Raw genomic sequence first — 13,420 nt, forward strand, 5'->3', positions numbered from 1 at the left:
TTTTTTTGCTGGTTCGCCATCTCATCCTCTCTGCTTTCTTGTTTTTCTTTTTATTCCCCCCCCCTTCTCTTTTCTCTCTCCCAGGCCACAGGGCTCAGAAGATAAAGCTTTCTCGTTAACAGTTCACTGGTTATGCCTACATAGTAAAAAATGTGTAGCTTGATTAATGCCTTCCAGATGGTTAATTGAAAAAAAGAAGGGGGGGGGGGAATGCACCAATCTCTCCCCCCCTCTTTAGCACTCTGCACACATACATTGCACAGGAAGAAAACTGCATTAAAGGGTGAGGGGAGCAATATATTTGAGAAATAGGGACAGCCTGTTAACTCCAGGGCGGCGTTGCCAGGCTGGTGACTTAGCTGTCGCTTTGCTCTGTCCCTGCTTCATCTCATCTATCCCACCCCAAAATTCTCCACCCCAGAGAGTGATGCTCCTTCACGTACAACGTGTAACACACACAAACCCTTCTCACACCCTCATGTGAACCCCGCTGAGGGCACTGCGCCGCTTTGCCCCCACCTCCTGCTCTGACACCCCCAGAGCATCACTGACCCTCATTCTCTCCCCATATTTATTTTTCAGGGGGATGCATACACACAACCGTGTGTCTTTTATGAATCTTGATCACGCAGTTCATCCCTGGGTTGGGGAAAAGCAGCTCTGTTATCAGAGCCGTGCCCCCAGGAGCAGAAAGGCTCCATCAGTGGGGTCTGGGTGCTTGGGTTTGGTGGTGCCAAAGTGGGGGAGATGGAGGGGACGTGAGTGGGGGGCTGCAAGTAGGGTCATTGGGGCAATTCAGAAGGAAAGAGGGGTGATAATTGGGCAGCTATTCTTCTCCATACACCATTGCTGGGCAATTTAATCAATGCATCTTCTGTTATACAGACGTGTGTCGGTTGTGTCCCTCATAGAAACGGACGTGCCTCTCCTCTTCTCCCCCTGCCCGTAGCTCTGCCTACTCCCGGTTTCTTTGTCTCTCTCAAGGGAGAGACAGAGGAGGAACACAAATCCCTCCCTACCCCGTTAATAGAGATACTGCCTTGCTGACGTGAGTCACGAAGGGTTTAAGCCGTGCAGTTGAGGGTGAGCCGCATCCAGCCCCCCGCCCCGCACACCTCCCACCACGGATCTCCCTGGTTTCCAGGGAAACAGCGGCCCCAAAAGCTGCCTGACTTTCACGTCTGCCTTTCATTTCTCCTTTTTTTTTTTTTTTTTGGGTAAGAAAAACCATACAACTGATTTATGGTTTTTTCTCCTCCCTTCCCTTCTCAGGATCACCACCACGGCCGCATGCATGATGGACCTGCGGAGATACCCCCTGGACCAGCAGAACTGCACGCTGGAGATCGAGAGCTGTGCGTATGCCTCATGCCCACCCTTCTCCACGCGGTGCCACCTGATGCCACCTGCCCCAGCCACAACTCCCTGCTCGTGGGATACCTCCCAAGGGTGTTACAAGCCACCCTTCCCAAAGGATGTCCCCTGGGGCAGGACCAGGCTTCCTCATCCAAACTCTATCCTGAGGGGACCTCGTGGGTGAAATCCCCAGGAATAGAGGTCTAGCAGCAGGCTGGGTATTAAAATCACTCTCACCCTCAGGAGGGTGATGGGAGCCTCCCTTAGCCCTGGGAGCCTGCCCTCACTCTGCATGTAAGGTGGGACCCCAGTTCTCCTGCAGTCCCTCCCCACCTGGATCTTCCCTTGACTCCTATGGGAAGCCTCTCCTGACCGTGCTGGCGGAGGAGGTCCGGCTCTCCCTCATAAAAATGCACTGCAGTATCCCCGCAGGAACGGTCCAGAGCAGCAGATCTCACAGTAATGATGATGCAGCTTCAGTGGTGATTATCAGAGAATTGCTTTTTTCATAAAAGAGGTCCCACAGCATCCATAGTTGGAAGGCGCCGTGCTGCCTCCCCAGCCCTGCCTGCGCCTGGGAGCCCCCTTCCCGCTCGCCATCGGGATGCGCAGCCATCGCAGCGCTCGGCGTGGCGAGTAATGGGATGTAAATTAGGTCCTGCTGGAGGCACTAATGACATGTCATTTCTGGCACTCCTTAGCATTCTGAGACTAGTTTACGGTACAACCAAGAAAACAGAAGGCAGAGAATTACCCACCGTTCCCCATGTTGTGATTTTGTCCTTAATGGGACAAGTCAAGCCAATTTGTTAGTCGAAGCTACGTTTCCTTACAATGTTTCTGAGATCCACGCAGAGATGAAGAGATTCAACTGTTTCCTTGCTCAGAGCTTTTGTCTTTTACATACTTGCACATTCGAAATCCGCAGGGCTCCATTTTGTTTACTTCCAAGTCCACACACAACTCTGGAGTAACAGTCATTTTTATGCCTGGCTTGGAAAACAAATTATATATAAAAAGATTACCAAAGCAAACCCACCAAAATAGCTCTTTTGTGGTGCAGGGTTTGTAAAGCAGCAGCAGGCAGCTGAATCTCCTTCCCCACAGCAGCTCAGGGCATTTACCTGCAGGAGATGACCCAGTGCTGGAACTGCCTGTTGATCCCATCGCTCCATCCCGAAAACAGCCCTCACCACACATCCCCTTGCCTAAATATGTGCCAGGATTCAACAAAAACCCTGAGACAGGCAGCAAACAGGCTGTTAATCTGACGTTTTAAGACGTCGTATCAATACTTTATGATATTTCAGGTTGAAATGACTTGTCTTCGTGAAAGTTCTTTTACTTTTTAAAAGTAAAATGGAAATTTGGTTTTCTTTTTAAAGCTAGAAATCAAAGTGAAGCATTTATTTTTAGGCTGAACAACCTTTTCCCTTCAGAATCACTTTAAAAAATGGCTTCCTGAAAACGATGTTTGATTTCATATTGCATAATGCCATAATAATAATAAAAAAAAAATACAAAAATTGGTACCCGATACCAGCAGGTCACAGAATAAATGGAACAGAGCTGGTTAACTACGAAATTTCCTAAAATTAGTTACAGTAATTTGACATTTTCATTGCTGATCAGGAAGTAAATTTGAAGTCACTGCTGTTAAATTTGTGGATGATGAAGATAGCAGTCTGCGTGGCTCGCTCGCTGCACATTTGAATACCTCCCAATTTGAATCCATCCCGAATGCATTTGAATACAGCTAAACGGGGAGGGCTGTGCCTGGGTGCGGGAGCACAGGCCAGGCTGCCAGCCCGAGGGACTGGTACCCACACGGGTATCGACCGGGGGAAAGGATGAAGGGCTGGCAGCCCCAAGCATCGCTGCTGGAGGTTTCTTAGCAGGGCTCTGGCAAAATAAGGGCTGGAGTGAGCCTTGGTTATATAAACCAGGGGAGCCGTGAGTCAGAGCAGGGAATCGATTGGCCTCTGAATATGTCGCTGGTGAGACGGGGAGAGGGACTCTGTCTATATTTGGTTTCCAAAATTTAGAAAGGAAGCTGAGAAATCAGAAGAGGTTGAGAAAAGATGCTGAAAAGTGGTTCAAGGGCTGGAGCAGATGTTTTGCAGTGAGAAACCTCAATAGCTCAATCTGGTTTGTTTACTGCAAAGGAGGTGGAGAGGTGACTTGTTTACAGGCTGGGTGCACCTCTGCAGAGGGGGAGCGCTGGGTGGAAAGGGCTTGGTAACCTCCTAGAAAAAAATCAGAGTAACCACTAGAATCTCGAAGCCTGAGCCGGATGAATTCAAATGTAAAATCGCACACAATGTTTTTTAGCTGCGAGAGCTTTTGAGCCGCTGGAATCTGCCACCGGGAGGAGTGGGGGACTTGGCTGTTTCTTGCTGCTCTCCACACTTGGACTCGGTGCTCTGGGAGAGACACTGCAGCCAGATGCAAATACCAGTTCCTCTGCACAAAGCTGGGGTACTCGAGGCAGTGCAACAGCCTCTGGCACCCCAGTGTCTGCAGCAGATGAGATGATCACATAAGGGTCCTGAATCTCTGTGGGCTTGTGGGTGAGGGTGCTCTACCACTTATTGCCAAGGGAGCAGGACCATGCCATGGGGGGAGGAGGTGGAGCCCTGGCTTAGCTGATTTATATCAGAAGCAGATCTGGCATAGCATGTGGAAGCTTGTTATTATTTTTTAGCACCCATGAATAAGCACAGTAATGACTGAGAGTGCAGGATGCGGGCTTGGAGACTACACAGTCATCAAATAATTCAGTTTGGGAAGAGACCTCAGGGTGTCTCTAGTCCAGCCCCCAGCTCAAAGCAGGGTTAGCTATGAGATCAGACCAGGTTGCTCAGCCCTTTTTCTGCTCAGGAGCTGCAAGAGGACAGCATCCTTGAAGGTTCACCTCGGATCTGGGGTAACCCTTGGGCCCTAAGGCTGGGTAGAAGAATTTTTCTTCCATGGTACGCTTGGCAGCTCTTCATTCCCCTGATCCCACTAATGCACTGGTGCTGGGTTTGGTGGCAGCTCTCCCTAGTGGATGTTAGCCCTTGCTGGGTATTGCCAGCCAACTGCTTCTCTGCTGGGAGAGCTTGTGGATAAGGCAGGCTGTTGTGCTGCAGAGCAGATTGTGAGTAAAAGCTGTCTGTGGTCATAGGTGGAGTTCATGCTCTAAAGGAAGCCTTGTGCCATGCCATACCAAAACCTGTACATATCTCACTGTTTCTTTGCACACAGAGGTGATTCCATGCAGCTCTGCACTTTGCTTGGGATAAGAGGCCACCCCTTGTGCAGCAACAGCCACAGTGCTTCAAAACCCAGCTTGCCACAAGCAGCATTAATTTCCAAGTGGAGATGAATCCTTGCCCACAGGGCTGTGAACATCATGTTGATGGGAGGGGACCTGCTTGATTTCATCCCCTGGGCCCCATTCCCCATGACTCCAGAGCATCTAGGGTGATTTTATCCTGGGCTTTGGGCTCCTTAGTTCCTCCAGCCCATACAGCCCTCTCTGGATGTATAGTTTGGGGTTAAAGTAAGAGTCTGTACCCTTGGCTGAGGTAATAAATCCATTACCCTGAAAGGCAGGGGATGAGTATTTCTTACCAGCCTGATTCCCCTTCTTGTCTTCTCCCATTACTGCTCTTTTCAGCCACCACAAAGCAGCAGAAACTCTGTCCACTTCCTGGCTCCAAATTTTGACTGAGAGTACTTAGGAGAGGGAGATGCTCTGATATTCAAATTTCTTTTCAACTGCTGTTGTAAATCTTTTCCTCTCTGGGAATTTTTAGTACTTAGATGCCCTGTTTACCTGTTCCCCACCAGAATGTATTGTGTGGTCTCCCCCTTCTGGTAAAAGGAGGCAGTTTTTAAAAAGCAAAATGCCGTGTTTGGTGCATTTGACAGAAGCTTCTGATGCACAAGTTGCTGTCATGTCAGCCATGGAGATTATGTAGCGCGAGTCAAGGTTTGATGGGCTGCTTCTCACCTTTTTCTGCTGAATTCTAAGCAGAATTGGGACTTCTGGACATTTTTTCCCCCTTCTCTTGAGTATTGTACTGCCAAGCTCAGCTGAAGAAAAGTACGTCAGCAGGAGGGGACTATGCTTGCTGTCTGACGGTGTGGGTTTTCCTTTAGATCCTCTTCCAGATCACCTTAATGAAAATGGGGGTGTCATCTGCTCCAGCTTGTCAGCTTAGTTCTCTCTCTGTGCTTCTTCATCTCTGCAGATGGTTACACGGTTGATGATATTGTCTTCTTCTGGCAAGGAAATGATTCTGCTGTCACGGGGATGGAGGTGCTAGAACTGCCCCAGTTCACCATTATTGAGCAGAGGCTGGTCAGCAGGGAAGTGGTCTTCACCACCGGTGAGTCTCTGCTGAAGGGATGCGGTGGAATCTGCAAACCTTCTGCTGATGAATGTCAATGTGGTTGTTCCTTTGATTCAAATGCTGAGACACTAACTTAGGATCTAGGCTTCAACTTAGGGTTCTGTTCTTTTGGAAAAGAAGCATCTTCTGTGCCCACCAAGTTTGCTTTTTTTTTTTTGTCTGCTTCACCTCAGAGACTTATTGGGATAATATTTTTTTTTTCTGCAGTTGTTTTCATTTATTAGTCAAAACACCAACTGAGCTCAAAACAGAACCTCTTTAGAAGATTCTCAACCTCTACCTGATTTTTATGTGCTTTGCAATGGGCTCTCAAAGATCATGTAGGTGCAAAATAAGTAGAAGAATGTATCAGTTGAAAAGAAAGTGGTCTATGAAATGATGCAAACCCATCTGTACATGGCAATAAAAAGATCTGGAGAGACTATCTTGGAAGATTCAGATATTGCCGGTTGGAAAATTGTAGGGGTTTGGATTTTGGTTTCTGTCTTCACTTTGATCTGGCATGAGGTTCGCTGCCAAAACAGCGTGCCACACACCTGTTAAATAAGACAATTTTTGAAATGCCATGAAATCACAGCCCGAGTCTATCAGTGGTGGTGGCAGATGGTGATGTTGTTACAATAGTGCCTCGGGGGCATGCTGGGAGCAGGGTCCCATAGCAATGGTAATCTAGAGACCCACAACAAGAGGCAGTATTCCTCCTAAAGAAGTTTGCAGTCTAAATAGATAAGACCTTCAGAAAAGCAGGCTGGTGAAATACTGTGTTCAAGCTATACAAATGGCACATAATGGTGAGAGAACATAACCTCCTTTCTCCCAGTACACCTCCTTGATCGTTAAAGACTGCTGTTCTCTTGTTACTTTAGCTGCCAACCCACGATTACACCCATATTTCAGGCTTCTGTGTTGCCTAAGGGACAGAGGTGGGAAGGAGGAATGACTTGGACTTTTGTTTCAGAGGAATGAGAGAGGCCTTGCTTTGTCCCTGTCAAAATGACCCTGCTCCAGTGGAAGGACTGTAAAATTCTAATTGTCATCACTATCCCCATTAGGTTTGCTAAAAGATTAGGAGGACGTTGCAACAACATGGAAAAAAAAAAAGAAAAAAACAATACCTATAGATTAACTAACAGTACTCTATTTGCATATGAATTTGCCCAGTCTGACCATAACCTATTTTTAGAACAGCATGGGAGAAATACTATTCAGATCTTCATTGCTGTTTGGAGGAAAAGCTAGCACATGAAACATTGGAAAATCATCTCACTGCATCCAGATATAGTGTTAAAGTCTCCTGTGTAAGCCTGTATCAAACTGGCACTTACCACAATAACAATTTTAGCACTGAACAGACATTCTCCCATGATGTCTGATATAATAACGTAACTTTACATATGTAGAGTTTCCTTTCTTCTTAATATACTGAGCCAACTGAGCAGACTCTGAAGAGCCTGCTTCCAAAAACTGATGAGTCTGCAAAACCAAATGAAATAAAAAAGAGAGATTTCTCATTATCCTTGCCTCTTGAGAACATCTTCCAAATAAAATTTCAATTCCTAACCTAAACTCTTACAATAAATACAGCTTTCCCCTCCTCTCAAGCAAGATCTTCCTACAATATCTCATTGACAGGTTCATATCTGCGTTTATCCTTGAGTTTCCGGATTAAGAGGAACATTGGATACTTCATCCTGCAGACTTATATGCCATCTATTCTCATCACCATCCTGTCCTGGGTCTCCTTCTGGATCAATTACGATGCTTCTGCTGCACGAGTGGCATTGGGTATGTACCTTTTCGTTATATGTTGAAGGAGGTGGTTTTTTGAGGGAGAACAGCTATAGGACAGCTGTAAGAAAGAAAATACCTTTTTCTTTATGAGGTAGCAGCTAAGCAAACCATGTAGGTCTGTCAAACCTGTCATCCCAGAGGAAGGACATTTTTTCTGAGAACAAACTTCAAATTTTCAGCCAGAAGAGCTACTTCTTTTTGTTCAGAAATATCAGTACTTCCAAAGCTTGGGTCTGTATTATTTGAATCAGTAAAAGTTCTACCATAAATTTCTGTGGTAGAACAGAAACTCTATAACAAAAGCATAAATGGTCACAGAACCTCAGGCATGTGAGACTGACAAGCCATGAGCCCACCAGTTCCTTCACTCTGGTTTGTACTTGTTTTCTTAAGAAGAGAAGTCTGGGCATCTCTTGGTCAACAGGTGTGCTAGAACCAGTTAACTAGATGATAAATGTTGAGGATGGGTGGACAAAAGAATAGTAAGAATGTTGAGTGAATGGCTAAAAGATGAAAAAAAATAAAGGAAGTGCCCTTACACATTTTTATGGTAGTTTAGGCCCCATATGGGCACTTCTTGTAGCTGAGGACCTTCATAACCAAGGCAAATGTGGGGCAGTAGTTAAAGTCCAAGTTCTTCTTAAGCACATGCTCCCCTATATAGGAGTGTTTTCCTGTAAGAGGAAAAAAATGAGCTCTTTTAAGCAACAGAAGGGAAGTGGAGGTGGATTGCAGATGAGGGTTTTGAAGAAGGAACAGGAGTAAGGGGGGGACGACTGGCATCTGAGAATGGGGCTGTGCAACATGATAGAAAGTTCAGAGGAAATCAGAGAGCCAAGGAGGGAGAAGGATTTCATTTGTGAGTGGGAAAAGTCTCAGAGAAGTGATGGAGCACAGGGGGAGGCTGGGTCTTATAGACAACCTTGAGGGCTTAAATTAGCTCTAGGACAAGACAGAGTTTGAGAAGATTCAGAGGAGGGATGGTTTGTACAAAGATATAAAATAGATGATTTGGCTGTGCTTGCTTAGAGATGCTGGAGCAGGGACACAGGGAGGGAACAAGAACATGGTAAATTAAAAGGTAAGTTGCATTGACAAGAGTATAATCAGTGAGAGAAGAAAAAGAGACCACAGCAGACATTGCTGGCACGGTGAAAGTACAAGCAGAAGGGTGGACACGAGATGCATAGCTGTTGGATTTCTGCTGACATCTGGATTCAAAGAAGACAGAAGAAAAACATTGTAGATCAGAACTGGAACAGCTCTCCCTAAACTGTTCCCGACAGCTCTCTATCTAACCTGTCCTTAAAAAGCTCCAAGGAAGGAGACTCCACAGCCTCCTCTGGGAACTTTATCTCCAGATTCACTTGCTTGTACAGTCAAAAGCTCTTCTTTGCTCTGTCCTAAGTGTCCATTGCAATTTGTCTGGTTCTGAACGGAGACATGGAGAATGTTCTGTTCCCCTTTTCTTTGCCCCAGATTTCTGGATATTTAGACTACTGTCTAAATATAGACAATATTTGTATGTATATAAATATATCCCCCTTCTGTTTACTCTTCTGTGAACTGAAAACTATCGGTTCTTTGAATCTTATATCAGGAATGACACTAAAGACAAGATGAGGGTGAGAGGCACTGCATCCAGAATGCACAGAGAGGTTTGAGAGCCATCACTCTAGGGGCAGGGCTGAAGACAGAAGAGCAAATTAAGGTCATGGAGACGAAGAGAGCTCCCAACAGAGAGATGAGGAGGAGGGACACTGGAAAAGAAAAGGAGATCAGCAAGGTAGTAAGAAAAGCAGCACAGCTGAGCTAGAGAAGCAGGAAAAGAAGACTAGGTTGAAGAGGAAAAGTTACTGCCCACAAAAGAAGCATGAAGGCTCATTGCCATCCTTTTTAAGCCGTCAGAAGACTGTCAAAGAGACAGATCTGAGGCCACTCGGACAGTCCAGAGAAGGGAAGAGGGTGAGAAGAAACCACAGAAGAGGATGGAAGCGGTGAGAATAGTCATAATGCACCAGGCTCTTGGAAACTGAGTAGATGGGGAAAAAAAGTATTCAAGGAAACCAAGAAATGTTTATTTAAGGTGTAGGAAATATAAGTAGGCCTAAAAAGGAGACCGTGAGAACCATGTGAGGAGTGTGTACAGATGATAACTGAGGTAGTGAGTGGTAAAGCTGGTGAGAGGAAGGTGGGAACTAATGGGGTCAAGGATGTAGACAGAAGTCTATAAGGCAGGCAAAAAAAAAAGAGTGCCATGAAGAGCAAATCTCTTCACTCTTTCTCCTATTCATGACATTGGAAACCCGCAGTAGATTATAAATTCATGTCAAGGATACTGAGGCATTCAGTAGTGCCCAGGGTAGCCTGATGAGTTCATGACGTGGAAAAAAGGGAGAAGAGGTTGAGAGACTGAGAGCAAAACTGAATGTTTCCTACTACACTGAGGGAAAGGAGGAGGATCAGGGAGGACTTAAAGAACCAAGGTCTAGAGGATGTCAATGCCCATTGTCATGCTTTGACATTTTTTACCACTGTTGGCGGTTGGTTTATTTTCTGCAGTGATTTGTACTGGGCATCTGGGCTTAGAATAATGACAATTTTCTTCCCAGTTGCACTGCTCCCATCCCTCCTGAGGTTGTCTAGCTGGGACGGGAGGGATAAGGAAGCTCAGAGTGGCATTTGAGGAAACCATCCCACCTTGGTAACAGAGCACCTACCCTCTCCTTACAGGGGTCACCACGGTACTTACAATGACTACCATCAACACCCATCTTCGGGAGACTCTTCCCAAGATCCCTTACGTCAAGGCTATTGATGTTTATCTCATGGGCTGCTTCGTCTTCGTGTTCCTGGCGCTCCTAGAGTATGCTTTTGTCAACTACATATTCTTTGGGCGAGGCCCCCGGCAGCAAAAGAAACAGAGTGAACGGATCAGCAAGGCCAACAATGAGCGTCACCGTTATGAGGAGAAGAGGGTGAGAGAGCAGGTTTGTCCCCTTCTTTCATTGTGGCAGGAGAATTCAGGCTCTCCACTGTTCATTCAGTCCTGGGTGAACAGTGGAGCAGTCTTTCTCCTCATCACAAGAGACAAACTCCAGTTCCCCTGTCTGGTGATTACTGGGAATTTTTTCTCCTTGATCATTTTGTCATCATCCTCAAGCCAGTTTCATCAGGACTCTTGCACAACACAGGTGTACCCAAAAGTACCCCTGTGGCTTTTGGTCCTACCATGTTGGCAGAATCATGCTACCCTGCTCAAAAATGTGCTGCAAGCACATGTGGCTAGTCCTTCAACTCCAGCATCAGTGGATAGCATTTTCAAATGCAGAAGTCCGGGTTCAGAGCTCACAAATGACCCAATCAGTGGTGTTGTTACAAAGAAAACAGTTGAAAATCACCCCTGAAGGTATGTCCCCATGTGTGTCGTGCACAGGACATCCCCGCTACCTTTCTCTCTGTCTTCCATGTTCTAGGTTGACCCTTATGGTAACATCCTCCTCAGCACTCTGGAGATGAACAACGAGCTGCTGGCCACGGACATGATGAGCAGTGTTGGCGACTCTCGAAACTCTGTCATGTCCTTTGAAGGCTCAGGAATCCAGTTCCGCAAGCAGCTGGCCTCTCGGGATGGATTTGGTCACCACCCAACCCTGGACCGCCATGTCCCACTGACCCACCACGCTGCGGCCCGCAACCGTGCCAACAGCCGTCTCCGCCGGCGGTCATCTAAGCTGAAGCTCAAAATCCCAGACCTGGCAGACGTCAGCACCATTGACAAGTGGTCACGAATCATTTTTCCAATCACCTTTGGATTCTTCAACCTTGTTTACTGGTTGTACTATGTAAATTGATGCCTGCAGCCTCCGAGAGAGATAGGGACAGACACTCAGACAATGACAACACAGGAGTGTTGTGGTCTTTTGGGTTTGGGTTTTACTCTTTACTATCATTATCATTTATTCCTTTGATTCATTAGATTTATTCTAAGCTTACTCTTCTCTTTTCAGCACATGTAGAACCACGGAGTGTGGGGAGGGGTAAGGGAGAGAAGGGTATATGGGAGGGGGTTTGGTTTCAGGGAGGGATGTGTTTGTCTCAATTTTGGTTTCCTGCTGAAGGACTTAAACCATTGTAAAAAAAACAAAAACAAAAACCACCAAAAACCAAAAAAGAAAGAAAAAAAAAGAAAAACTGTCAGAAAAAAAGAAAAAAAAAACCACAAAACCCCCCCCAAAAACCCAAGAAATGTTTAAAAAAATGGGGGGAGGGAGATTTAAAGAAATTGAGTCAAAAACTGGTGGGGGGATAGGTTATCTTTGGCTGTGCTCACTAATGCGCTATCCTCACTTCCATTTCACTACTGAATTCATCTTTCTCTTCTCAATATTACTTTTTTTTTTTTTTGATCTTTCTTCTGTCACTGCTCTTAACCCCGTCATGTTTACTCTTTCATGCATTCATGAGATGGTGAGGTTTCATTCTCATGCTATGAGACTTCTCTTTTCTTCTTCTCTCTCCCTCTCTCTTGCTTACAAGCCTAAAAGAATCTTTTAAACCAACAAATAAAAAGAATATTTATTTTGGAAGAGCTGGGAAGGGGGGGGAGGACAAGGTAATTATTCGGGAGGGAAGGGGCAATGTGGGGTTGGGGAGGGTGGGGGAGGAGGGAGCTTATCAAAAACAAAAGGCACATTTGCAAGTTGCCTTTTTCCACCTTCAGGAGTTTGCAAGCTGTTTTTCCTGTATGAGTGAGTGTGTGTGTGCGGCGCATCTCTGTGTGTGTGTGTGTGTGCGTGTGCGCACGTGTGTAGATACGGATGTGTGTGTGCAAGCATGTTTTCTGGGGAGGGGAGCTGGGGAGGGGGGGGGGTTTTGTAATGTCTTTTGTAGAAAGAGAACACAGATGACATTTAAGCGGCAGTGTTCTGGGGGAAACAGCAGGGTTTCGTTTGCTCATTGCAACTTCGCGAGGTTGGAGATGGGGGGTCCCAGCTTGGATTAGAGAGGCAGAGCTGGGGAGGGAGATTGTGCAGATACAATCTGAGGAAGGAGAGGGTTTTGGGGATCAGCAACGGGACAGTGCTGCTGTCCACCGCTGGCGTCTGATCTCTGGTAGACTAAGCTGATTCAGTCCTGAAAGGAGGGGCTGTTCCTAATCATTCCCACCCTGCATCTTTCTTACTGAGTTTGGGGAGAAAAAGCAGTTGCAGATCTCTGAAAACTCAGCCCTTCCCACCCCCCCCAACCCACCCCCTACATGTTCTTTGTGCCAGACGAGGGACTTCACGCTCCAGCCCACCGAGTGATCATAACCTATGGCAAGGTGCAGGAAAGGGTGAGTGTCATTTAACTTTGTTGTGCTTCAGGATGAAAAAAATCAGGAAACGATGATTATCCCTTTTCCTAAGAAGTTCAGAAGCAAATGGTGGGCTGGCACCCTCTGACCTGTACTGCTTCTATCAGGCCTTGCTTTATGTCTGTTAATACATGCAAAATGTAGAGAAGAGCAGCCTGTGTCCCTTCTTGCAGAAGATGCAACTGTGGATGCAGTAGAATTCCATGGAGCATCATCCCACTGGAAGATGTTCTTTAAAGACTGGGCAGGGTGAAGATTGCGATGAAAATGCTGAGCTTGTCAGTGCTTATGGAAGCCCCTAAGTCTGTAGCAGCTTCCATCCACAGGCACTCGTTATAAAGATACAGAAGGGTAACTTGGCCTTGGGCAGCAAGGTCAACTTTTTCCAAAGGAGCCAGTGACTTTCAGGAAAATCACTGAATTATTGGCCACTTTGGCAATCACTGATGATTTATTATCTCCCTTATAATATTAATAAAAGCCATGAAAATAATAAATTCACAAGTGCAAAACT

At 46.1% G+C, this 13,420-nt stretch overlaps 1 protein-coding gene across 2 annotated transcripts in view; it reads left to right on the forward strand.

The window, feature by feature from the left end:
- The window catches only part of GABRQ (gamma-aminobutyric acid (GABA) A receptor, theta), a 73,596-nt gene extending 61,458 nt beyond the window's left edge, over positions 1 to 12,138 (forward strand). The window contains exons 4-8 of one of the 2 annotated variants that reach the window (XM_014955350.1): positions 1,273 to 1,355; positions 5,595 to 5,732; positions 7,389 to 7,541; positions 10,281 to 10,537; positions 11,024 to 12,138. In XM_014955350.1, the coding sequence (XP_014810836.1) occupies positions 1,273 to 1,355; positions 5,595 to 5,732; positions 7,389 to 7,541; positions 10,281 to 10,537; positions 11,024 to 11,401 (1,009 nt within the window). In that variant the 3' untranslated portion in view covers positions 11,402 to 12,138. The remainder of the gene's footprint in view (positions 1 to 1,272; positions 1,356 to 5,594; positions 5,733 to 7,388; positions 7,542 to 10,280; positions 10,538 to 11,023) is intronic. The other variant, XM_014955352.1, reaches the window with a different exon arrangement.
- The last annotated feature ends 1,282 nt before the right edge of the window (positions 12,139 to 13,420 follow it).

Source organism: Calidris pugnax, unplaced genomic scaffold, assembly GCF_001431845.1.
Source record: "Calidris pugnax isolate Ruff unplaced genomic scaffold, ASM143184v1 scaffold38, whole genome shotgun sequence".
NCBI lineage: Eukaryota > Metazoa > Chordata > Aves > Charadriiformes > Scolopacidae > Calidris > Calidris pugnax.